This window comes from Myripristis murdjan, chromosome 2, assembly GCF_902150065.1.
Source record: "Myripristis murdjan chromosome 2, fMyrMur1.1, whole genome shotgun sequence".
Classification (NCBI taxonomy): domain Eukaryota; kingdom Metazoa; phylum Chordata; class Actinopteri; order Holocentriformes; family Holocentridae; genus Myripristis; species Myripristis murdjan.
Window position 1 is genome coordinate 12,429,778 of NC_043981.1, and position 22,674 is coordinate 12,452,451.

Consider the following 22,674-nt stretch of genomic DNA (forward strand, 5'->3'; position numbering starts at 1 on the left):
AGATCTGACTTTCCACAAACCTCTGCATGTTTTAAATACTCAGAAAAAATATCCTGAAATATTTCAACCTTTGTTATTGGCAAAAAACTGAGTTTCTAACAGTTATCAGGGACAACAAAATAAATTCACTAACACAAAACTGATAGGAGTTTATCACAGGTGCGCCCATTTGATTTGTTTGTTGTTGTTATATATGATCAAGTGTGAGATGTTTATATTTTTTGTGCAAAGTTAATGTTGACTAGATTGAAACATGAGCGAAATAGACTTCACTGTCGCCGTATTACTGTCCACACCTGAAATAAATGAAAAAAAAAAAAAAAAAAAAAAAAATCTGTGCTGGGGGCCATTTGGGAATTCTTCCACCCCTGGGAATTTGGGCTTCACTCAAGGAAACTGCAGTCATGAAATTTTGTTTCTTCCAGGAGAAAATACTCTCGTTTTTTGCAGCCGAGAGGGAGTCATTGAGAGAGACAATTTGGCACAATAAAAGGAGGTAATTTAGACAATTTAGATAGGAATAATGTGCCTGTTGTGAGGCTCGGGAGATGACAAGGGGAAAGGCTGACGTAAGGTGATGAGTTTAGATGGTCGACGCTTGCGCGGGATACACTGGATGCGACCGTGGAGGAGATTAGGAAACTGTGCGTACACGGAGCCGCACCGGCCGCCATCTTGGCTCCGCTGACACCGAAACAACACGGGAGCCTGGGGCATGCTGGAGCGGCCATTCCGGCTCTTGGACGGAGCAGCTTCCTGGCCCGTCGAGGGAGGAGCCTGGCATTTCTGGAAGTCGGAGGAGCAGCCAGCCAGCCAGCAGCATCGGGAGGTAGCGGTAGAAACTGGAGCAACGGCGGACAAGGGGTGGGCTGCGTGGAATACGAGAATAATTTCCAACATCCAGAGACGCGGGCGGCGCTGGAAATGGAGTAACCGTCGTCGAGATGAACGTGAAGGTCTTTCGTCTGGGGGGTCGGGAAGCTGAAACACCTTTGCAGCCCTGAACGCTTTCCGAGCGGCGGGGATAAGCCATCTGTGATAATATTGGGTGTGCACGGCGCAATAACGGTTCAAGACAACCGGCTGCTTCCAACGGCAGCTAGCTGATATTAAAACCCAGCTAGCCAACCATTTTAAGAGCCCCTGCTAGCTTACGGTGGGGCGAGCATCCTCCTCGGTGGATGCTACGGAGTGAGTCCGGTATTAAGGTGTTATCCTGAAGATACAAGATACAACCCCGAGGCATGCAAAGAGGGGTGTTTTTCGGCAAACGAGCGAGGAAATCTCCACGCCCTGGGTTCTGGTCTTGTATTACTGTTTAGCTAGCTAGCTGGCTAGCCAGCCTACCGGGAGAGTAACGTTATCCAAGGCGAAGGTGGGGCCGCGAAGTGACAACCGTAGGAAGGCAGCTAATGTGGCTAGCCGGCTAGCTTGGACTCTGCACTGGTTCTCCTGTCATTGACATTGGGGAGGGGGATTAAAATACCTGGAGCCTGCTTTGTGGCAGTACATCCCTGTCCACTAAGGAGGAAACACACTGCCATTGGCTTCGGCTTCACCCAAATCAAAACCCGTGTGGGTGGGATATCTTTACTAGAGCATCCTCGTTTACCTATTGACCATGGCGGACGACGACGTGCTGTTCGAGGATGTGTACGAGCTGTGTGAGGTGATTGGGAAGTAAGTATCCAAAACACATCCACTTCTCACTTTGTATGCTATTTATGCGTGTGTGTGTTTTCTATTATCCTCACATCTGTGTCCCAAACGAAGCTGCAAGGGTTGTGCTTTTGTCTGGACGCTGCTCTGAAATTCAGGCCCACAGGTTTTTCAAGGGGAAAGTTCACTCTTGAGTGAGTAAGGTGAGGCTAGCCTTTCAAAGCACCGTGCTCTTTGGTGTTACACTGGAATTAATAGCAAAATATTTAAAGATGTATTAAGAGTCAGAGGTTTTTGGCCTGACATCATGACCTCTGTGCAGGAATTTAAATGTGCAAGGCTGGATAGAGGCATGTGATAGCCATTTTTGATTACAGGTTGAAAATGTGGGGGAATATCAGGTCCTTGCACCAGGCTTCAGTGTGTGCTGTAAAGCTCTACAAGTTTTCTTTTATCTCCATCCCACTATGACAAATTCCAGGGTATTTGTTGTACCTGAGGATCAAAGAGTCTTATTCTAATTCCAAACAACAGCTTATGTAGACAGAGCTGACATAACGTTAAACCCATGTATGTGTAACAACAGTAAAATGAGGGTTGTTTGTGTTTGAAATGTTGGGCTCATCTGGTTGCATGTTTAGAATGGCCTCCAGGAGGGATTTTCTCTCTTACAACCCCGTCTGGTTGACAGCAGTCACATCTGCATACAGGAACAGAGCGGCAGGGCCAGGCCGGTCAAACCATCCATAGAAGCGTAGGTGGAGGCAGGCATAGTTATTTTTTTGTGATACAACTATGCAGTGGCTTTTCAAAAACAGGCACACACATTTAAAAATGACAAGACATTCACTGCCGTTTCTATAAGGGACTCTTAACTACAACGTCTACCTGGGTGCAGACTGTCGCGGTTCCCATGATAAACAAAATGCGCTTGGTGAAAATTCCCATTAACTATTTTACCTTGCCTTCCCACATATGTGAGGCTTATGACTCCCCTGTGCTCCTGGAAGTCAGGCAGGCAGGTTGGCAGGGCCATCACAGCAGCAGCACTGGGCCACTACCAGCCAGTCCCCCTCCCCCCTCCATGAGGGTCCATTAAGTTCGTTCCAGGGAAAGATGCACACACTCTCCAGGCCCTTAGGCCCTGTCCTTTATCCTTAGACTTTTCGGTTGCCCTGGTTACTAATTGATGGTTGGTGCAGGACCAGTAAGTCTTGCCTGGAGTCCCAATATTGGGTACTGTAGGAGCCACTGGGCAGAGCTGGTCCTGAAACTGTGAATCCATCTTCAAATGTATATGTTAGTTAGTAAAAGAAAGAGGTAGCAGAGTTCTAAATCCACTGGTCAGTGCGGGTGATGAATGAAAAAGTCTCTCCATTTTGGTTTATATACCCAGATAGTTGACAAGTATTGGTTGGTCAAATAATATTTGAAATGCATAATTTATGATTTGTTTTAGCCACCTTACATGTCAGATGGGTGGAGTTTGCTGCTTCCAGTGGGAGCCAGAGTATACACAGCTACCTGAAAATGTCTCTTCTGTAAGTGCCAGCTTACCTGACAATATCTGAATATTTAGGATCCAGCAAAAGCCAACCATCTGGTTCTCGATGCAGCCAAAAAGGCTGAGAGCTACTTGTAAAAAACTGTTGGACCCAAGACTGTTTGAAGGAGGATTTTTTTTTTTTTTTTTTGATCAGTGCAAACCTAACAGCTCTGTTGGCATGATTACACAGAGAACTTCCAGACTGGTCAGCAGAAGAGCATACCCTGTATTACATAACAGAATAAATGTATTATGAAATGCCCAACTTATCTGGAGCATATCTAGGCTCCAGTAAAGAAGACAAATGCCAAATATATGCCACGGAAAAGCCCAGAGTATCTTCCCTTCCTTGCAAATTCTTTCTCTGAAATTACAAGCGATGGATAAAGTACTTTGAGTCCTGGTGTCTTGGGATGTGTTGCAGGAAAAAGGGGGGATCATTTTTCCTCAGCCTTGGGGTGGGAGGGGAAGGGAGGCTGAGGAAGATCAATGGAGACAAGTGGAGTTGGGAATGGGATGGCCCTGAGGCTAAGGATATAAATAATGCCAGCAGACATTGACTGCAGCACTGTACCATGTCCTATTGTGTTTTTAACCTCAGGTTTTACTTTCAGCACCACGGTAGGAAATAACCAAGATAGAACCCCATGAAACCACCATACTTTACTGTTGTATGTTATCTTTTTCTTGTTAGTGGCCATTCCTGTGCATGCATGTAGCCTAAGAAGTTTTTCAGTCGTGATTTCGTTGTGTACAAGGGCAGCCAGACAAAATGGATTGAAAGCGGCTTGATAGTTTGTCCATCCTGTTGAAAGCAATTGACAATCCTGCTTTAATAACGGCCTCTCCGATGGTCTCATTAGAAAGGTTTGCCATCCTCTGCTTTTCTTAATGAAATTGAGGCAAGCTTCCTTAATTCTGCTGGCTAAAGGGATGATGACAAATCTGTGACATGTCTGTCTCTTAAAAATGTTCAACCAGCTTGAAATTTATGGTGGCCAAGATGGATCTGGCACTGAAATTGATGCTTCGTCAGCCCTGTCAAATAAATAGGCACTCCTCATTGAAAAATAGAAATAGACATAAATAGCACAATGAGTAAAGCTGACAGATCCATAATAATCAGTTTGTCCGTGCTTACATCTTGCTGTAGGTCACTGCTGTTGTCACTATTATTAGATGATCTTGGTGCTTTTGCATGGACACGTCAGTCACTGACCTTCAACCTTAGCTCCTTGAACAAATGTACGTAAAACCAATTATCTGCCCCTCCCCTTTTCAGCCGTCTATTGTTATCCAGAGTATTGTAGTCCCTGATCAGCTTGTCTCAGAGAGGAGTGGCTAGGCTGGGTGGGATTTGGAGGAGTGGGGATGCCATCAGTGTTAAGTAATTGTTTCTTCTCATCTTGGATTATAAAGAGAGGCACGGTCAGAGTGATTCTAGTTGCAAGACAGTCAGCAAGTGGATGGGCAATTTTTTTGTTTTTTCAATGTCTGAGATGGGGCCCAGTGTATTGACAAGAGTTGCTTTGATCTGTTTACTTGTCAGTGGCTTGATTAGCTTTGCACATTGCGTATAACTAGTTTTGACGTATGCATAGCTCTTGTTTTTTTAAGGGTAACATGAAAAATGCTGTCCATGAAAGTGCTGTCAGTACCTAGCCAGTTTAGATTTAGTTAAAGTAATATCACAGGCATAGGCTTCTTGTCCACTGAGATCTTCTTGTTACAGCAATGACTTCTTGTTCTCATTATTTTCGAAGGAAAGACCGCTGAGCTGCATTCCTGACAGTGCTCTGTGGTCTTAGAACTCAGTCAAAGTGCTAGCAGTCAAAAATATTTGAATTTTTACCAAATGAGGGTCCTTGCTTTTCAATATTCAGTAGGTTTTCACTAGTATGGCAGCAAAGCTTGAATCTATTTGTGTAGAATTGCTATCTAAAAAGAGGCAGAAAGTGGTGGACATAGGCTATCTCCGTATGTTTTTGTCAGCTTTTGCACACAAATGGTCAGTCAAGTCTCCTGTGGTTGCACTAACCTTATTTCAACAAAAGATCAGACGGGTCAGGTGTCATTTCCACGTCTGGGAGAGTTGGCTCCACTGAAAGACGACACTAGCCGTTGAGCAGATTTACAGACCTGGTTCGTTATGTGCTTTTTGTCTGTAGTTTACATAGCAAATACATGATCAACAAAAATGCAATAACCACAGGCCTATTTTTGTCATTTTAGCTTTAGTTGAAGGGTTGGCAAAGCGCTGGGGTAATTGAATCCATTTTTGTCTAATGATTCTGTCTGAATAGGACTTGTGTTGTGGAGAAGCGCCACTGGAGCCACATTGCTCTTTATTCCAGCTCTGGGGTGCTCATTAGAGCCAAGAAGGATATTGGGATGTGCTGCTCACTCTAAACCAGTGAAGTGATCAGTCCTCTGGCTCATTCTGGGCTGGATAATTAAATTGCCTGGGTGACAATTAATTCTTAAACTATCATTGATCTCTTTGCAGTTTTTGTCAAGACCTAATCATAGTTTCTCCCCAAACAGATGTAAGCTAAAGCATACAACTTTGTTACTGGAGAGGCTGAGAGCTCACACAAAACTCTTGTTTTGCTTCAAGCAGTTCAAATTGCTTATCCGCCAGTAGAGTTTGCTCTCAAGTTAAACCAAGGGAATAGTTGTCCCTCACGAGAGGATCTTATTTCAACCAGCAAATGAAATAAATCAGATTTATTTAGGAAAGTTTAGATAGTATCTTTTTTTCTGACTCATTTAGCCTGATCTAATTCTCATCATAGAGGCAGATTGTCAGAAATACGCCAGTGAAGAGAGTGTTTAAGTGTCTATTTCCAATGTAGAATTGGCCACAGGCGATGAATGAAAGTCATCACTGTCATTCATTGCTGTTAAAAGTGCATTTCCACATGAGCTTATTTATTTTGCAGAATGCTGCCTAAACAGCGCTTTTCCAAGCAGAACAACTGATATTGTCAACTTCAATTTTGTAACGTTCTTTGATACATTTTGTTAAATCGATAATTGTGAAAAGTATGTCTCTTTAATGACCTGTGTTGCTGACTTTAAATTCAGGTCGAACTGTTGACAATCACCTTCAAAGGTAAATTTTAATAATTCACTTAAAAAAAAAAACAACAACATAATTTTCACAGAAAAACTGATTTCATGTGACCATGTTTTACTGAATCTAATGCCGGTCTTCAGAGCAGAGCTTTGATTGACAAGTTGACAGTCGATCACACACCAGAGGGGACCCCACATATAAATTATGAACCCTTTTGGGCAGATGCCAGCATATGCTACCCGTGAATCAAAGGCAGTGGCCTCTTGTGTACAGACGACACCTTGGCAAGTAACAAACTCCTTGGATTATTCAGGAAATTCACATTTTTTTGTTTGTTTCTACCCAAAATGATGAAAATCATGATCGTTAAATGTATATCTGTACATGAATAACACACTGCATGTAAAATACATCTAGAATTAAATTAATCAGAATTTACAGCCAAAAATTTACAGCCTTTATCATCACAGTAGATTGCCAGTCTCAGCACATTTGGAGGCAGGATGGCCTAACAGTTGGAGAGACTGTCCCTCATCGAGAAGACCCAGGGTTCAAACGTCCATCTTGCTGAAGTGTCATTGAGCAAGACGCTGAATGCCTGCCAGCTCTTTGGCTGCCGCTCCGTAGCCGAGCCTGACCTCTGACCTCCCTTTGGAGAAGAGGAAGTGAAGAGATAAAGTTCCCTACTGGGATCAATAAAGTATCACATTATTACATATGGCACCTTCCCATCTGCTTTCCAGAGGAAGATATTAATAAATATGCTGTCAATTTCGTGTCCTCAAATGGCTTTTCGCCAGTACTAAGAAAAGTGCTTCATTTTTCAGCGTTTTGCTGGGGTCTCATGTTACAGTAGTGGTAAGCTCTGAGGCATGGATATCACACAGTATGGAGTGAAATTGTCTGTTTTGTTTAATTTTTTCTCATGTCTTTGTGTTTGTCTGACATGAGGTTCCTGCACGTTCCCAATCTGGAATGATTTCCGCTATATTAGTCATCTTTCATGTTTGACTGCAAGACTATTTCCTGTCTTTCCATTCAACCTTCCTCACATGTACATGCTCCTAAGTTGCCCGCACACAGCAGATCAATAGTTTTGAATGGCTGGTGTAAGGTTAAAGCTTCTTGAAGATCTGGGCTAATTGATTTCCTCTCTCAGACTACACAGGTCTGAATGGGACCTCACATCCAACAAGGCCAGACTCTTCAGGGGGTTTTAAACAAAACTGGATCCTCTTCTGGCTTATCGAGCAAAAAAGGATTTAATGCCAAAAGCTTGAGAACATCCTTAGGGCGTCTTTACTGTGAATTTAGTCAGCAGTCTGAATACTAATTTCACTTAGAATATTCAAAGCCTTGTTTCCCCAATTTGCATAAGGAAGTACTTTGGATTGACGTATTGTCTCCCAGACATGCACAGACTCTAGCTGAGCAGCACTAAACTTAGTTGAACTTATTTAATTAACAGTTTCACACTTGAGGGCAGCTTCGGTGATAGGGCAAACCAAACAGCATTTGTGTTGAATTCAATATTTTTACTTTTCTGGAATGCTAATATTATTATTGTTGGTTTTCCAAGCACACGTCTTTGGAATTTCATTATTGACATTTCTGGTAATCCATAGCCATCCCCACTCACTCGTTTTTTTTTTTTGTTTTTTTTTTAACTCTGTAGTCATATTACTAATGTGCATTGTCCTCTACAAATTAAGATTAAAAATGGACCAGCCGATATATTTACCCCACAAATAAACTGATTCAGTTCAATGCCAGCTCACTCCTCAGCTGTACAAACTAAACCTAGGTAGTGCCATTTCCCTCTGTGATCAGGGTCATACATTGCAAAAGGATAAATTACCACTCGTGTTTGAAATATTTGTGGTGAAAGCTTATAAAACAGGCCTGGATGTTTGTGGTAATAGAGAATCCCTGCGGCATCCAGCACTGTACTGTGACTGCTCCTATGGAGGTGAATTTACTAAAGAGTGAAAATGTTCCACCTATGAGTGAAATGTTGCTCTTAGGAGAGTAGATGTGTCCTGGCCCTGAAAATAAAAATGGATTTGGGCAGATAGCATGGATGGATGTTAACATGGATGTTCACAGAACCTAATATCTATCTAGGCTAGTCTTTGTTTTACTTGGAGCAGAGACTACAAATGAACCAAGAGGCGATCTGTGAAGACTGCCACTTAGGACTAATGTTTGATGACTGCCGCTGTCGGATGTGAGCTGTGTGTGGGTGTTTTATATGAGCCCACTCAGCACAGCTGTGATGATGTCACTACAGCATGCAGCTTCTCCACCCCCTCCCCCTCCCCAGAGACACACTCACCCACTTACAATGCATATGTGATAGCTACATGGCTGGGTGGTCATTTTATTTATTTTTTATTATAGATGATGAGATGAATAGCAGTTCAGTTTAATAAATAATACAGACTACCAGGCCTCACTCCCTCGCAAAAACAAAACTCTGATAGAAACGTCCCCCACTGCGTGAACCGATTTTCAATGCAGCTCCTTTGAACTGACATCCAAGATTACAAATGGGCTTGATGCTTAAAATCTGGCAGGTTCGCACCAACCCAACCTCATTGTTTTAATGGAGGTAATGAGAGTTTCATTGACATGCCTTAGACCAGGCACAACATGGCCTCACCCTCACTGCATCCCCCTCCCTCATTTGTATTCTAGCATTTGAGGCCTCTCAAGCCTCATGACCAAAACCCTCCTTTGTCAAATGCAGATCGAAAATGATTAGATGTGAACAAGGTGGCACCACCCCCACCTTCTCCACGCCACCCCACCTTTCCCACACACTGTTTTTTAACGGCAAACGCAGCTGCTGCAGGACATCAACCCCAGAGGGCAAAGGTCACCGGGGTTGATTTTCACATAGTCCTCAGTGGGATCCCTGTGGGACTCCCTGAGGAGCAGTGGTGTGTGTTTTATGGTTGTCTGTACCCGGGGCGTGCACATACTGTCTGGGTTCTCGCTTGGATGAGTCGGTCATTATAGCAGCGGTGGGAGATGGATGTGTAAGCAAGTTGATCGCCGCCCCAAGTCCAAAACCCGCACAGTTGCTTGAACTGGTTTGTTGTTTTTCTCTTGATTTGACTGTGACGTTACCAGGCGAGCTGAGTCATTCGCACATTCAATTAAATGAGGGCCTATCAGTGGCACCACTTTGCTTGAGCAATATGGGTGTTATTTTTTGTTTGTGTGTGTGTGCGAGTGTGTGTGTCTGTGTCCCCAGTAGCATTGGTTCTGCCTCTGAGGACTTGAGAGATGCAGAGACAGCTGTACAACGGCAGGGAAGTGCTCGTGTGTGTGTGTGTTTGTGTGTAAGCCTCTGTTTGTGGGCACACAGACAAAGAATGTGCAAATGTGTAGGTGTTTAGTGTGTTTTTCTGCCACTTTGCTGCTGATTTAATCTCATGCTTGCTGTTTGGTCATGAGAAAAAATTGTCAAGTGCATCTATGGAACTGTAAGGGAATACATGTCAATATAGTTTCCACATTGAGTCTTCATGTGAGAGATATAAGCTGTTTAATGTGGCTGTTAAGGTGTTTTCATATTCATGGGAACATCTAGGTTGTATACAGACAGCTGTGTTCTGTGTTAAGTAGTTTTTTCAAGTTCTGTTGCATTTGTTTTCACCTGTTTGGAGTAGCAAATAAGTGGAACTGTGACTGGGGAAAAATTGTGTTAATTTATGATTTGCAACTTCTGACACCATTAAAATTATCCTGATGTGAAAAGTCTGATTCATCAAGAGGGTTCAAGTGGTATTAGGTAATTTTTGACTTTTTTCAGTGTCTATGCACAACCAGAGAATTGCAGCAACAATGACTGCCTACATTTGCCTGTAACGGACAAATGTATGCCACATTCTCACAACAGAACAAGTGGAACAATAAAAATCAGCCAGACCTTGTCATTTGCCTTTTGTGATGCTACTCTCTCACCTGCCGCATTGTCCACCACCGTTGAGCATTTGAAAGCAATTTATTTTCCCCAAAACAGAATATGGATCAGGAAATGAGTTTTTGAAAGCCACAAATCTCAGTTGTGAACCGATTGTTGAGACACTGGTATTGATCAATACCCTATCAAGCTCTTGCAGATATATTATGGCCATTTTGTGCTGTGGCACAATAAAAATCCTACCTAATCCACCATTAAATCAAACATGGAGAATTATTTACATCTTGTCTGACACAGGCCTGCAGTACAAGCCTCAAAGCTTCCAGATGTCAGTCTCACCGCAGTTGTATTGGGAAACACAACCTTGCCAACCCCGCCACCTACTTTGCCCAAAAACCACTCTTCTAGGCTTGGGCTCTCCACCTCAGAGCTTATAACAGGGCTTTTATTTTAGCTTTTACAGCTGTGCTGCCTATCACTGCTCTGTAATTCCCACTGGCACAGACAGGGAGGCTACAGTGCATAGCTAGCTGCCCACTGTGAATCCAGAAAACCCTCAAAAACAGGGATAGCTGCAGCTCTGCCTGTTGCACTTGGCTGGTGTGTGTGTGTTCCAGGAAGGTGGCTGTGATGCTAACCCAAGCTCAGGCAACTCCTCTTGCTGTTTGAATATGCACATGCGTGAGAAGCCTGTGTGTGCAGTGTAAGATTAACCCTGTGTGTCTGTGTGTGTTGCAGGGGCCCGTTCAGCGTGGTAAGGCGTTGCATCAACAGGGACACAGGCCAGCAGTTTGCTGTGAAGATTGTTGATGTGGCCAGCTTCACCTCCAGCCCTGGCCTCAGCACAGAAGGTAAGCAACAACAACCCTGGCTTCAGCAGGAGCTGCACATCATTCTTAAGATTAGTTTTCCTCTGCTGGATGCACCAGCTGGGTGGGGTTTACAGGTGTTGTTTAATGTCAGGTGAGCTGTCTGTCACAGACATGGGGCTTTTAAAACAACAAGGTTAAATATTTCTGTGCCAAATTTACCCTTTGAAGCTCATTTGTTCACCTATGTGACTAACTCCACCCTCCTGGCTCACTCAGTAGGCAAAACAAATGCCTAGAAGAATTTGCAAGCACTGATTACCCCAGTCTCGAACACATGTGCACACACTCCATGGGTTTGTGGCATGCTGTCACCTAAAAGACAGGTAAAGTAAGTGTTTCTTTTTTTGTGCTTTTTGTGTGTGTGTGTGTGTGTGTGTGTGTGTGTGTATGTGTGTGTGTGTGTATGTGTGTGTGTATGTGTGTGTGTATGTGTGTGTGTATGTGTGTGTGTGTGTGTGTGTGTGTGAGTGAGTGAGTGAGATAGTGATTGTGTGGGTGTATGTTTAGTGTTGGTGAGTGAATGCAAGCTATTGATGCATGTCTCACCATGTGGTTTTATGCTGTGTCATGCTGAGTTCTGTATGTGTGCACGAGAGAGAGAGAGAGAGAGATGTAGACATAGATTATAGATGTGTGTGTGTGTGTGTGTGTGTGTGTGTTGGTGCTGGTTTTGGCGTTCACCATGTGCCATCTGTGAGTCCCCGGTCAGAGATTAGTCTGGCAGCCAAGAACAGCAAGATGAGGAAATGAACCAAGGGAAGAGAAACCGGGAGGAAAAGGAGCTCTACACCAGTGTTTCCCAAACGCAGAAGGCCTAAAGTCCTAAATTATGTCTGACATTATATGTTTTCATGACCCTGAAACTAAACTTACTCACCTGAAAGATTATACCACCTACCAAATTGCACTGGATTTTTTTTTGTCTTACCTCAGAAATGGTTGAAACAGTGCTGCTGGCTTCCTCAGTTTCATCTGTGTGTTGTTTTCACCCTGTGGTTGGCTGCACCACGCATGCTAACACTAAGCTTCCCTGCAATATGTTTTATGACAAGACTCTCCCCTCTGCTAGGTTTGTTTGAAAAAACGGCCCACGAAGGACGCTCAAAGCCTAAATAATACATAACAGCTAGTGCTTTTCCTGCAGTGGAAGTGCATATAAAATGTTGAGACTACAGACTGTTTTCATGTGCAGCAAGGTGAAGTGCCTGGAGAAAAGTGAGGTTAAAAGCTAAGAATTTCAACACATCTTGTTTTGTAAAGCTACCAGGTGTTAGGTACAGGTCAAATTATTTTTATTCTTTTTTTGGGTTATGTTTCTTGGGGTTGCTTTTTAGAAATCTTGGCAGTGGAAAGATTTTTCATAATGCAGTCAATTCAACCAGTGGGGAAAGATGTAAACAGTGGCTATGTTTACATGTGTATAGCATTCCAGATGCTGGCTCATATCCTGGTTAATTTTGAAGTATTCAAGATAGGCTGTTTAATAATCCACTCTGAGATATAAATGCATGTTTGCAATCTGCTGGTGTTTCAGTAAGTGAAAAAAGCTATGATGATACTGATCCCAGGGGCAACTCGAATGATTTCTTCATCCTTTTAATGAATAATCTCATTTTACAGTTATTCTTGCTTTTAGTTATAATTAGCATCATTTGTCAATAATATGAGAGTATCATAGCAGAAATACCATCAGTTTCTGTTTCATTATCACTCCACAAGTACAAGAACTGTTTGTGACCAAAACAGGATATCATGTGTGTATGTTCCTGTATTGTGGATGATATTTTAATATCACAGGCTCATTTCTTGAAGTCTGACATAGCTAGGGCTCTGAAATGAAATTCTTGACTACCCTGAATGTTAAGGGGATGTTTGTGTGTGTATTAATGTAGCTAATCACAATGCAGGAAGATAGCATAACTTTGATCATTTTCACACCGAAAGTTTGTTGTGGTTGTTCCCTATTCCTCTGAAGTCCTGTGCTGAAAAAGTAAAAAAAAAATGCTTTTTCAACAAAGCCCCATGCATATATATTGCAGTTGGATCAGTGTAAGCACAAAGAATACAGTCTCCTCTTCCACCCATATTTCTGACATTTTAAAAAGTCACACGAGAGGAAACGAGCAAGTGGCCACTCAAAGCAGCAAGGCAGAGAGAGCTGGAGTGCGGCCAGATTTGGAGAGTGATTTCCTGAGACCACATACCTCGGCTTATTAAGAAAGAGTTTGGGTCAGCACAAATGTGAGAGTGAAAGGGATAAGATGACAGAACTACCGGCTGGACTGAGGTGCAAGCCGAGTCAAAAGCGTTTGTAGTTCTGTATATGCATATGTGCACAATTTAGACGAACAAAAGATTGATAGCGTAATTAAGGGTTAGAGATTTTTGAGTAAAAGTCGCAGAATGAGTGAGTCATTGCATTTCCAAAAGAAAATTAAGATGGATGGAGATAATTAAATAGCAGGCACACTCGGGCAGCATTAGAATATTGCAGTTTGTGGTATTGGCATTTAAATGTATGCGTATTGTAAGCACATTAGGAATAATAGAATGAAAATGTAAATTGTCAGTGCTCTGCCAAAGCCTCCACTCAGTGTTAAGTTCTTGGACACGCTAACTCCAATTCAAGACCATGCATTTTTAAGACTTTCCAACATGTTGGCCCCATGAAACATGTGTTTTAGACAGCTTGCAAGCTATCAGGTAAATATGTTAAGTGTAAAATTATTATTTGCATATCAAGTATGCCCATTCAGGCCTTTTTCCATTTCTAAATACGATTGGAGTGGGCTCAGTGAGCAGTATTGGTTTCACTGAGATTGTTTGAGTCTTCTCCTGTTCCCCCCGTCTGTCTGAGTGGTTTCCTCATCGCTGTGTGGATACTGGGCAGCATTGTTAAGTTCAAGAATAGATACTCGATGAGACGGGCTGAGGACGAGTAGAAAGAGAAAAGGAGAAAAATAATGAAAGAAAAGTAAGAGGAGAATGGAGGCTCTGTGGCAGGGACACAGCGTCGTTTCTGTGTGTTGCATAATGATACTGGTCTGTCACGACACAACGAGCACACATACACGCAGATCAGTAGACTTGCAGATGGGGACTGGAGTGTGTAAATGAGGTTTTTATGGAGAGAGGAGTGCAACAACAGCTCATTGTGTCTGTCAACCTGGCTCAGCAGTCTGTCTCTGTCTGAACGCTCGTCTCGCTACTTGTTTGTCATTCTGTCTGTTATTATGTATTTTCCTCTTCTTTCAAAGAGGGAAGCCAGTCCACTCTTTTTAGTATTTTCTTTCACTTTAGCCGGGTTTTTTTTTTTGTTTGTTTGTTGTTTCTTTATTGAGTCAGAGTGAGCTGTCTTGTGTGTGCATTTGTGATGAGATGTGGATGTGGTGATAATGAGAGGGATGGATGATCCAGATGTGAGCCATATGATGCATTTTCAAGAGGAGAAATAGTGGAGACATGGGGTAGAAAATAAGTGGCTGGTAGTGTTACATCTGCTGCCTCTACACCTTTCAAGAGAAGTCTCTCTGTTAGGTATCAGATTGTTAACTCGTCTCTCTGTCTACCCAGGGTGTCATAACCCACCTTGCTGTCTGTGAATAGCTTTGAAGAGCAGCCTTCCTGTGTCTTGAACTCAAAATAAAAACGCTTCACAGCTCCCTCTGGTGGTGTATTTGCAGCACAGCAGGCACCTTCAGGCCAGGTGGGAGAGCAGAACAGAGCACTTTGGGCAGCATGCTGTGCTTGTCCTGATCGCTTTTCATCTCCTTAACTCGCAACCAAGGGACGTGAGAGGATTTAGTAAGCCACCAGCCAACCACAAATGAGGATCTTGGCTGAGGCGCTGTCTAGACTTCCCAAATGAACCTCAGGGAGTTTGCTCACCCACAGGTCATTTGGTTTGATCTGAATAGCGTTTGGTTTACATCAGTGTTTTTTCCCAGGTGCGTTTTCATGACGCCACCTCCCATCCCTTTTAAAACCAAGAAGAATTAAATTAAAGGTGTAAACAATGCAGAGTTTGACTCTACTTCAAAGGAGACAGGTGTTGCGAGTCCCGCTGCGAAATGTGCTTGCGGTTGTATTGTGATGTGAGTTCATGTGGAGATAATGAAAAAATTAGGATGTTGATGAACATAAATACATGTGAGATATACATTACATTTTCACTTGCTATTTAGTTCTTTCCATATACCATCCTTTTTCTCGCCATTATCATTAGTCTAAATTTGTCTTCAAGAAAGCATTTTAAGGATTAAACATTCTTTTCACCACATCTGTTAAAAACTGCTCATTATAATATATGGGGAACAGACAAATTAACACTAGCTCCTCAGTGCTGACATTTAGTTGAATACATATGTGCCAAAAATAAAAATGTGCTACTTAGTAAAGTGATAACAGAGAACATGTGCTACTTGAGATGAAAATATCGGGATGGGTAGTTGCAATGGAAGATTATCATTCCAAAATGACACACCCTTAATTTAGGGGCATGTAGAAGTCCTTCCTTGTAAAATGTAGAGGATCTAATCTGTAAAATTGTTTGCAGGATGTATATTCTACATTTTATAGAAATTGATCAACCTAAGATATTTTTTCCCCCACCAAAACGGATACAATTTACAACTCATTTCCCTTTTTTTTGGTTCAGGTTTCTCAGTTAAGGTTCACATGTCCTTAATTAGGTAAAAATGTCACTGTGTATAGTATACTGACTCCTCAACGAACTGTAATTAAATGGAAATGTGTGTGAATTATTTTCAGTTCCAGTTTATTTACAGCAATAATTTTCACTTTTAACACCTGGTGTGCAGGTCTTTAAGATAATTAGGATAGTGTCTGGTAACTTCCTAGAAAAGTATGCTAAAATTGACATTTAACATTGACTCTTGTCATTGTGGCATTCATTGTTTAGTCATATGTGAATAACCACACCCATATGGCACCTTATTTCAGCCCAGTATGGTGTGTGTGTGAGTGAGATGAAGATGAAACGTCATATTGTTCTCTCTAAATGTGCATCAATTTCTTTTCCCCCAAATCAGCAAGTCTGTAGTACCGCAGTAGCTGTATTGATAGAATGGAACATTCTGTCAATAGAGGTAAAAACCATATTCAAAATACGTGTGAATTATTTTCAGTTTCAGTTTTTTGATCTGTTAGTGGATCTATTTTTTTTTTTTTTTTATCAACAACGGGTTCAAGTGTCATTGTCAATAATTAATATCTTCTGCAGTTTTCTGTCACAAAACAAATACTGCTGTCACATTCCATACAGGCACAGCCGCTGAAATGTTAACACTAAACTAAATCGGAGCATTTATGGACAGAACTGAATGCTAAAACTAACAAGCACTGATGGACAAGAATTAACTGAAACTGAACTATAATTACGCCCTGGTGTGAATTGCACATTGTTGTTAGGTGTGAATAATGTCTCACTATATCCCTCTGTCATTTCTGTCTGTCAATCTCAGACCTGAAGCGCGAGGCCAGTATCTGCCACATGCTGAAACACCCCCACATCGTGGAGCTGCTGGAGACCTACAGCTCTGATGGCATGCTCTACATGGTCTTCGAATTGTAAGTGTGTGCTGCAGAGGCCACCTGCCTGCCCTGTGAATTTAGCTAGACCTGGTCCTAACCAGGCCAGAACATAACTTTTTTATCCACCGCCCACAGCAGCAGGTCAATCCCAGAAATATATCAGATGCTGTTTCTAATTAGCGGCTAAATATGAATCAGAATAGAGAAGACTTTATAGATGTGAAGCTGCTTGAAGAGGAGACAAGCCAAACAGTCTGAATGCGCCAGCAGTTGGCTGGTGGCTGGTGTTAATTTCACACCCTGCCGCTAACGCTAACAGTTCCCTCATTTCAGTAATTACAGTGTTAATAGGAGCCTCGACAGCAACAAAATATAATGTGTGCTAACTCGTGAGTCATTAAGAGGGAGCTCAGATGCTGGTCTCCCCTCTGTTTACATTGATATCTATCTCAAGATGTATGCAAACTAAACAGTCTGACCCACAGATTATAAGTCAGGGCCAAGCAAATGATTGGCAAACTAGTGGCAAAAAAAAACAACCAAAAAAAAAAAAAAAAACACTCGGTAGGGTTTTTTTTTTAAGCTTTTGGGCCTCCATAATTACACTGTAATAATAAAGAGAGGAAGCTGTAATCTAAAGTGTTGCTGATCAATATAAAATCCACAGGAGGCATTTGAAAATCAGGGAGCATTTCTCTACAAGTGCCCCAGGTCTTTGTTGTAAATGTAATTCTCTTAATCAACTTGCATGGCTAATTTGTATTCTCTGCATGGATTTTGCATTGTAAGATCGCGTCCTGTATTCTCTGAAAGCCTCCCTGTGGATTTTACTAGCTGAAAAATGCCAATGCAAATATAGTGCCTCTGTGTTTATGCCTGTGACAATTGGTCATAAAATTGCTCCCCTGCTGGGTGTCGTTTTATGCACTCTTTTAAATGCTATTTTGAGAGTTGCTAGTTCATCTGTTCTTTTATGAACTGTTGTCTTTTTTCCTTTTGCTATGTCTATCCTTGATAATAGCAGAATATCATTTTTCAAATTGAATTGCCCCTAATGTCCCCTTCTCTCTCTCTCTGTCTCTCTCTATCCCTCTCTGTCACTCTCTCTCAGTATGGACGGAGCAGACCTGTGTTTTGAGATAGTGAAGAGAGCCGATGCTGGGTTTGTGTACAGCGAAGCAGTGGCCAGGTAAACACAAACACAACAAATTCTGTTGAACTCACTCCAGTTTCAGTCCAATAAAGCCTGGAGACTGTGGACAAAACATTTGAAATATTAATAACTCTTGAAATAAACAATGTTTTTGTGGCTGCTCTAAATGATCTCCCCCTGGTCTGTCTCTGCTCTCTCTCTCTCTCTCTCTCTCTCTCTCTCTCTCTCTCTCTCTCTCTCTCACGCCTTCTCTCCCTACATCATTTTCTGTCCATCCAGCCATTACATGAGACAGATTTTGGAGGCGCTTCGGTATTGTCATGACAACAATGTGATCCACCGTGATGTGAAGGTGAGACTCTTGCCCTGTCTCAGATTACACCATTGAAACCGGCAGAGCTGCTACTTGTCAACCCAAGCATAGGTGCTGTCAAACCACATCTATGCATCTATAGTCAGGCATTTGGCAATTCAAGCACTGCAAACAAACTGATTTCGTTAGCTTGCATTTCCATGTGAGTAATGTAACTGTAATAGTAAAGAATGGATACTGCATCACAAATTTTTAAAATTTGCTAGTCCACATCTACTGTAGAATATTTTGGAGCAGCTCTCTCAACAGAGTACTCAACCCACTCAATTCCCAAGGGGTCCAATGACCGGACATTGTAGATGTAGTGAAAATGAATGTTGGTCTGATCAGGGCTGAGCTTTCTGGCTGATGATGGACCTAATTTACTGAAACATACAGTGTACGATAAGTAATCTTGGAAACACCAATGACATACATACTGATGACATAAGAAAATTCTTGCCACTTTAACCTTTAATCAGTTTTGAATGTCAGTTTTCAAGTGAAAGCTGAGTCAACTTAAGGGCTCCTGAGTCATTTCCTGTTGAGGCCCACAGATAGATTCAAATTAGACCATCCTCCTTTTTTGATAAGTTTTTTTCCCCTGAGGAAGCCCCTCTGAGCAGACTCAAGCTGTGAGTTATGGTTTAATAGTGAATAATTGCATAACTGTCTAGACTGTAGGTGGGGAGGGGGTCGTCCAGCCTGTGCTCAAAGAAATCATGCTTTGTCTCATTGCACTAAATTCTATCGAGTGAAATAATAAAGTATTACTCATTGGCTGGGGACCCCTTGGAAACCCACCAGAAATCCCTGCAGGTCCCTGGTCCCCAATCAAATAATAATTTGACATTTGATAAAGCTTATTTCCAAGCACTTGTTTATTGTCTGTCTGTAGCTTATGAGAATAGTCATTCCTAAACATTCTCTCATTCTACTAAGTTCCAGTGAATTAAGTATCAGTGACAGTCAACACTTTTCTGCTTATTGAGGCTCAGTTGGAAACCCTCCAAGGACTTCTAGCACTTTCTGACCCTTAGTTTGGCAGGCGCTGCCACAGTACCCTGATGATTGGTGTTTGGTTTTAATGCATGTCAGACTCTGGCTTGGTTCAGTAGGGATTTTTAGTTGAGCTTACAGTTGGATTAGCATCAACCGGTGATTACTCCAGGATTAGCCATCTAACACGGCGGACAAGCTCAACCAGACCAGATGGAGCGATTCTGACCCAGGTCCTTGATTTACACACCAGCCTGCTCTATTATTTCAGGCTGACTTGGCCCATTTGGTGACCCAGTGCCCGAGAGGATCAAGAGCCCTATTTTTTTTGTGTGTGCAGTGCAAAGTTAATAGCTGTCTCTCACTTTTTGTGGTTGTAAATGGTTGTGAGCTGCATATGAAATCACGGCGCTTTTGCACTCATCAGTTGTCAATATGATAAACCTGTGGGATACAGTAGTTGCAAATAACTTTTAGTGTTAAATTTCATGATTAACACCAGATGGGTGGATTTTTAACACAATTAGGGTAATTTGAAAATATACTAAAAATGACTTTTTTTTTTTTTATATAAAACATTGACTCTTGTCATTGTGGCAGTCACTGTTTAGTCAAATGTGACAAAGCACACCCATATGTTACCTTATTTCAGCCTTGTATGGTCTGGGTGTGTGTGTGAGTGTGACTGTGTGTGTTGGTGTGTATGAGGCCATGCTGTGTTTTCTGACTGTGCATCACTTTCTTTTCTTTTCAGAAAGACTGTTGTCCTACAGCTTTATTGTGTTATAATGTTCCATGTTCTATCAAAGGAGGGCAACAAGTTGATACATATTCATTTTTTTTTTATTGACCAATTAGCCATTGTACACATTCCTTCAGACACACTATATCATCATCTCTGAAGACTGTTGGTAAAAACCCTATTTTTGTGCCACATATTTCCATGTGTCAAGAGGTAAAGTCCATCTCCCTTGGTTTCAAGGTGACATTGTTGTCAGTGTTTTTCTGTCAGGCAAAAAAAAACAGAACATTTAAAAAATGATTCCCGTGAGCAAAGATGCTTAGAAGATAACATATTGGCAATAGCTGAGACACATAGATGAAGTCAGACAAACAGAAATCATATAAATTGTCATTAATGCAATCATTGTTTACCAGTAGGAAGAGGTGTGTTCAGTGCTGTGCGGCGGAGAGTAGAGTTCATGAGGCAGATGCTGTTTCTAGGGGTCGTTGAAGACGGGGTTTGGGCGGGGTTAGGTAATATCACTGACAGACTCGGCCTTTGCAACTCCGTTGAGCTAATGGACGTCCCCTCATGAAGAAAATGGAGGCGGTTGCCAATGCGATTTCCAAGTACCCGCAGGGCAGTTTTGCGCACTGAACCAGATAACAGAAAGTACATGATAGGATCCAAACAGCTGTTGAAGGCAGATAGCAACAGCATCACCTCATTGGTCTTGTCCACCAGGCGCAAGTAATCACAAGAAAGTGATTGGCTGAGTTGGGAGAGAATGTAGACAGGTCGAAAGGCATGGTAAGGCCCAAAGCAGATGGTGAACAGGAAGAGGACAAAGAAGGACTTCTTGGCGGTTCGTCCATACCGCTTGGCATTGGGTAGGTCCGGCTTCTTCCAGGACACCTTCAGCAGCCGGGCTGCAATCTTCCCGTAGGAGACTATCAGCATAACGAAGACCACCCAGAAGAAGAACACTAGCATCATGTTGAAGTAGGCCATCCCCTTGGCACCGAGCCGCTGCTTGTATTGGAAGCATTTCCCCTCTTCCTCATTTCCTTCTTTTGTGGTGATTATGTACACCACTCCCGCCAGCGACAGCACCCACAGCGCTCCGCACACTACCCAGCTCCATGCACCGCTGCGCCCCCACAGCCTCCTCAATTCTTTGCGCCCTCTGCCTCTTCCCCTCAATCTCATGTACCTATCCAGGCTGATCAGCCCCAGTAATGTTATACTGATGTACATGTTCATATAGAACAGATTGCCTACCAGCTTGCAGGCCTTGGATCCGAGGGTCCAGTTATTTTTGTTAAAATGGTAGGTTACCCTGAAGGGCAGACATGCTAAGAGGACCAAGTCAGCCACAGCGCAGTTGATGAGGAGCACTCGAACAGAGTTGCGCCTTGTGTGGAGGAAGATGAAGACCCACAGGGCGAGGAGGTTGCCCACCAGGCCAAAAAGGAAGAACAGTGAGTAGATCAATGCCAAGGATATACGCAGGGCTTCATCCTCAAATAAGCAAGTCTGGTTTGTAAAGGAGGTGTAAGATGGTAGGGGGCTGTCTGAGAGGAAGGATGACATGGTGGAAATGGGGGGGCGAGAGGTGAAAAGAGGAGTAGTTGTGGAGTTGGAAGATGTAGAAGTGTAATTGTTGGCAGCTTGGAGAGAAACCATGGTGTCCGCAGAGTTGCGGGGGACGGTCCTTAGCGTGATTAAATATTCAGCTCTGAAATAAAGAACAGAAGAAAACAAGACAAATATTAGTTGTCAAACACACAAGTATGTTTGTGACTGAACAAATACATTTAAAAGACAGTTCTTTAAACCGTCAGCATGAAATAGGACATGGAAGAGAAAGCAACCAGCAGTTATCAAATGACTGATAACGCTTGAAGACTGGTGGATGATATGTGGGTTGCTGTTTTTAAAAGGTCACATGTAATGACTCAGTGTGGATTGGAAATTACAGTGAATCAGTGTAGTACTTTGAAAAATAGTAAGGGTGTTGTACTATTTTGAAGAAAAAGGTACTGAAAATGATGGGAAAATGTACAAATGGTTAGGGGTTGTATTTTCCAGGTGTGGACTAGGACCCGTGACCAAGCGAAATTTTCACGCTGATTCAGAATCAACACAGCAACTCCACGGTTTGACACGCAAGACTAAGTGTGAATGTAGATGTCCATGCATATCTATACAGACACACAGATACACTCACAGCTACTCACAGATGTCTGGATTAAGGCAGAACCGCTCGCTGTCCAAATTCCTTCCGTAAGAGATTGAACCCAGCTGTAGAATACATGTGTGGGAATGTGCAAAGCTATGCACAGGGCTTGATGGTGTTATTTTTCTCCATCAAACTGGTAGTGAGATGTCCAGAAAGCAAGGATTTATGTCCCAACAGATGAAACAAAATTTAAAATCAGATAAATTATATTTAAAAAAAAAAAGAAATGTAGTCCTTGTTCTTTGGCATTGAGAAAAAGTCACACTTTATCTCACACTCCTTTGGTTATGTGCTACCATCACCTTTTTCCCCAGAGTCTCTTGCCTGTTTCAGTGAAGCATAAATCCTCCTGAGTCCTCTCTTTTCACATCCTTTTGACAGTGTTTGCTCCTCCTCTATTATCTATCAGCTCTGTGGTCTCAGTCTTTGCCTTGCTTTCTTGTCTCGGTCCTTGTCTCCTCTTTCTTTTTTTAATCTAAAGTTTTCTCTCGCCCTCTTCAGTCCGTTTCTCTCCCAGACGTGACTGTTCTGTCTGCTGTGCCTGGTGTCTTTGCCTCTCCGTCT

At 42.4% G+C, this 22,674-nt stretch overlaps 2 protein-coding genes across 11 annotated transcripts in view; one reads left to right on the forward strand and one right to left on the reverse strand.

Annotated features, from left to right (window-relative positions):
- Nucleotides 1-746: 746 nt before the first annotated feature.
- The window catches only part of LOC115370245 (peripheral plasma membrane protein CASK-like), a 53,888-nt gene continuing 31,960 nt past the window's right edge, over nucleotides 747-22,674 (forward strand). For 4 of the 9 annotated variants that reach the window (XM_030067176.1, XM_030067185.1, XM_030067217.1 and 1 more), the window contains exons 1-5: nucleotides 749-1,680; nucleotides 10,954-11,066; nucleotides 16,571-16,676; nucleotides 17,752-17,829; nucleotides 18,073-18,145. In XM_030067176.1, the coding sequence (XP_029923036.1) occupies nucleotides 1,622-1,680; nucleotides 10,954-11,066; nucleotides 16,571-16,676; nucleotides 17,752-17,829; nucleotides 18,073-18,145 (429 nt within the window). In that variant the 5' untranslated portion in view covers nucleotides 749-1,621. Of the gene's footprint in view, nucleotides 1,681-10,953; nucleotides 11,067-16,570; nucleotides 16,677-17,751; nucleotides 17,830-18,072; nucleotides 18,146-22,674 lie in introns of all 9 variants that reach the window. The other 5 variants (XM_030067200.1, XM_030067209.1, XM_030067244.1 and 2 more) reach the window with 2 other exon arrangements.
- LOC115370293 (probable G-protein coupled receptor 34) lies at nucleotides 20,021-22,393 on the reverse strand. Of its 2 annotated transcripts, XM_030067264.1 has the most exons (3): nucleotides 22,109-22,393; nucleotides 20,300-21,606; nucleotides 20,021-20,149 (listed from the first exon to the last, which is right to left on the reverse strand). In XM_030067264.1, exons 2-3 carry the CDS (start codon nucleotides 21,552-21,554, stop codon nucleotides 20,139-20,141), a joined length of 1,266 nt encoding a protein of 421 aa, XP_029923124.1. In that variant the 5' UTR covers nucleotides 21,555-21,606; nucleotides 22,109-22,393; the 3' UTR covers nucleotides 20,021-20,138. The 2 variants fall into 2 exon arrangements, with proteins under 2 accessions (XP_029923124.1, XP_029923115.1); XM_030067255.1 differs by having other exon boundaries at nucleotides 20,021-21,606; nucleotides 22,099-22,393.

Coding starts and splice junctions, on each gene's coding strand:
- LOC115370293 (XM_030067264.1), bottom strand. CDS start 21,554: ATGGTTTCTCTCCAAGCTGCCAACAATTACACTTCTACATCTTCCAAC.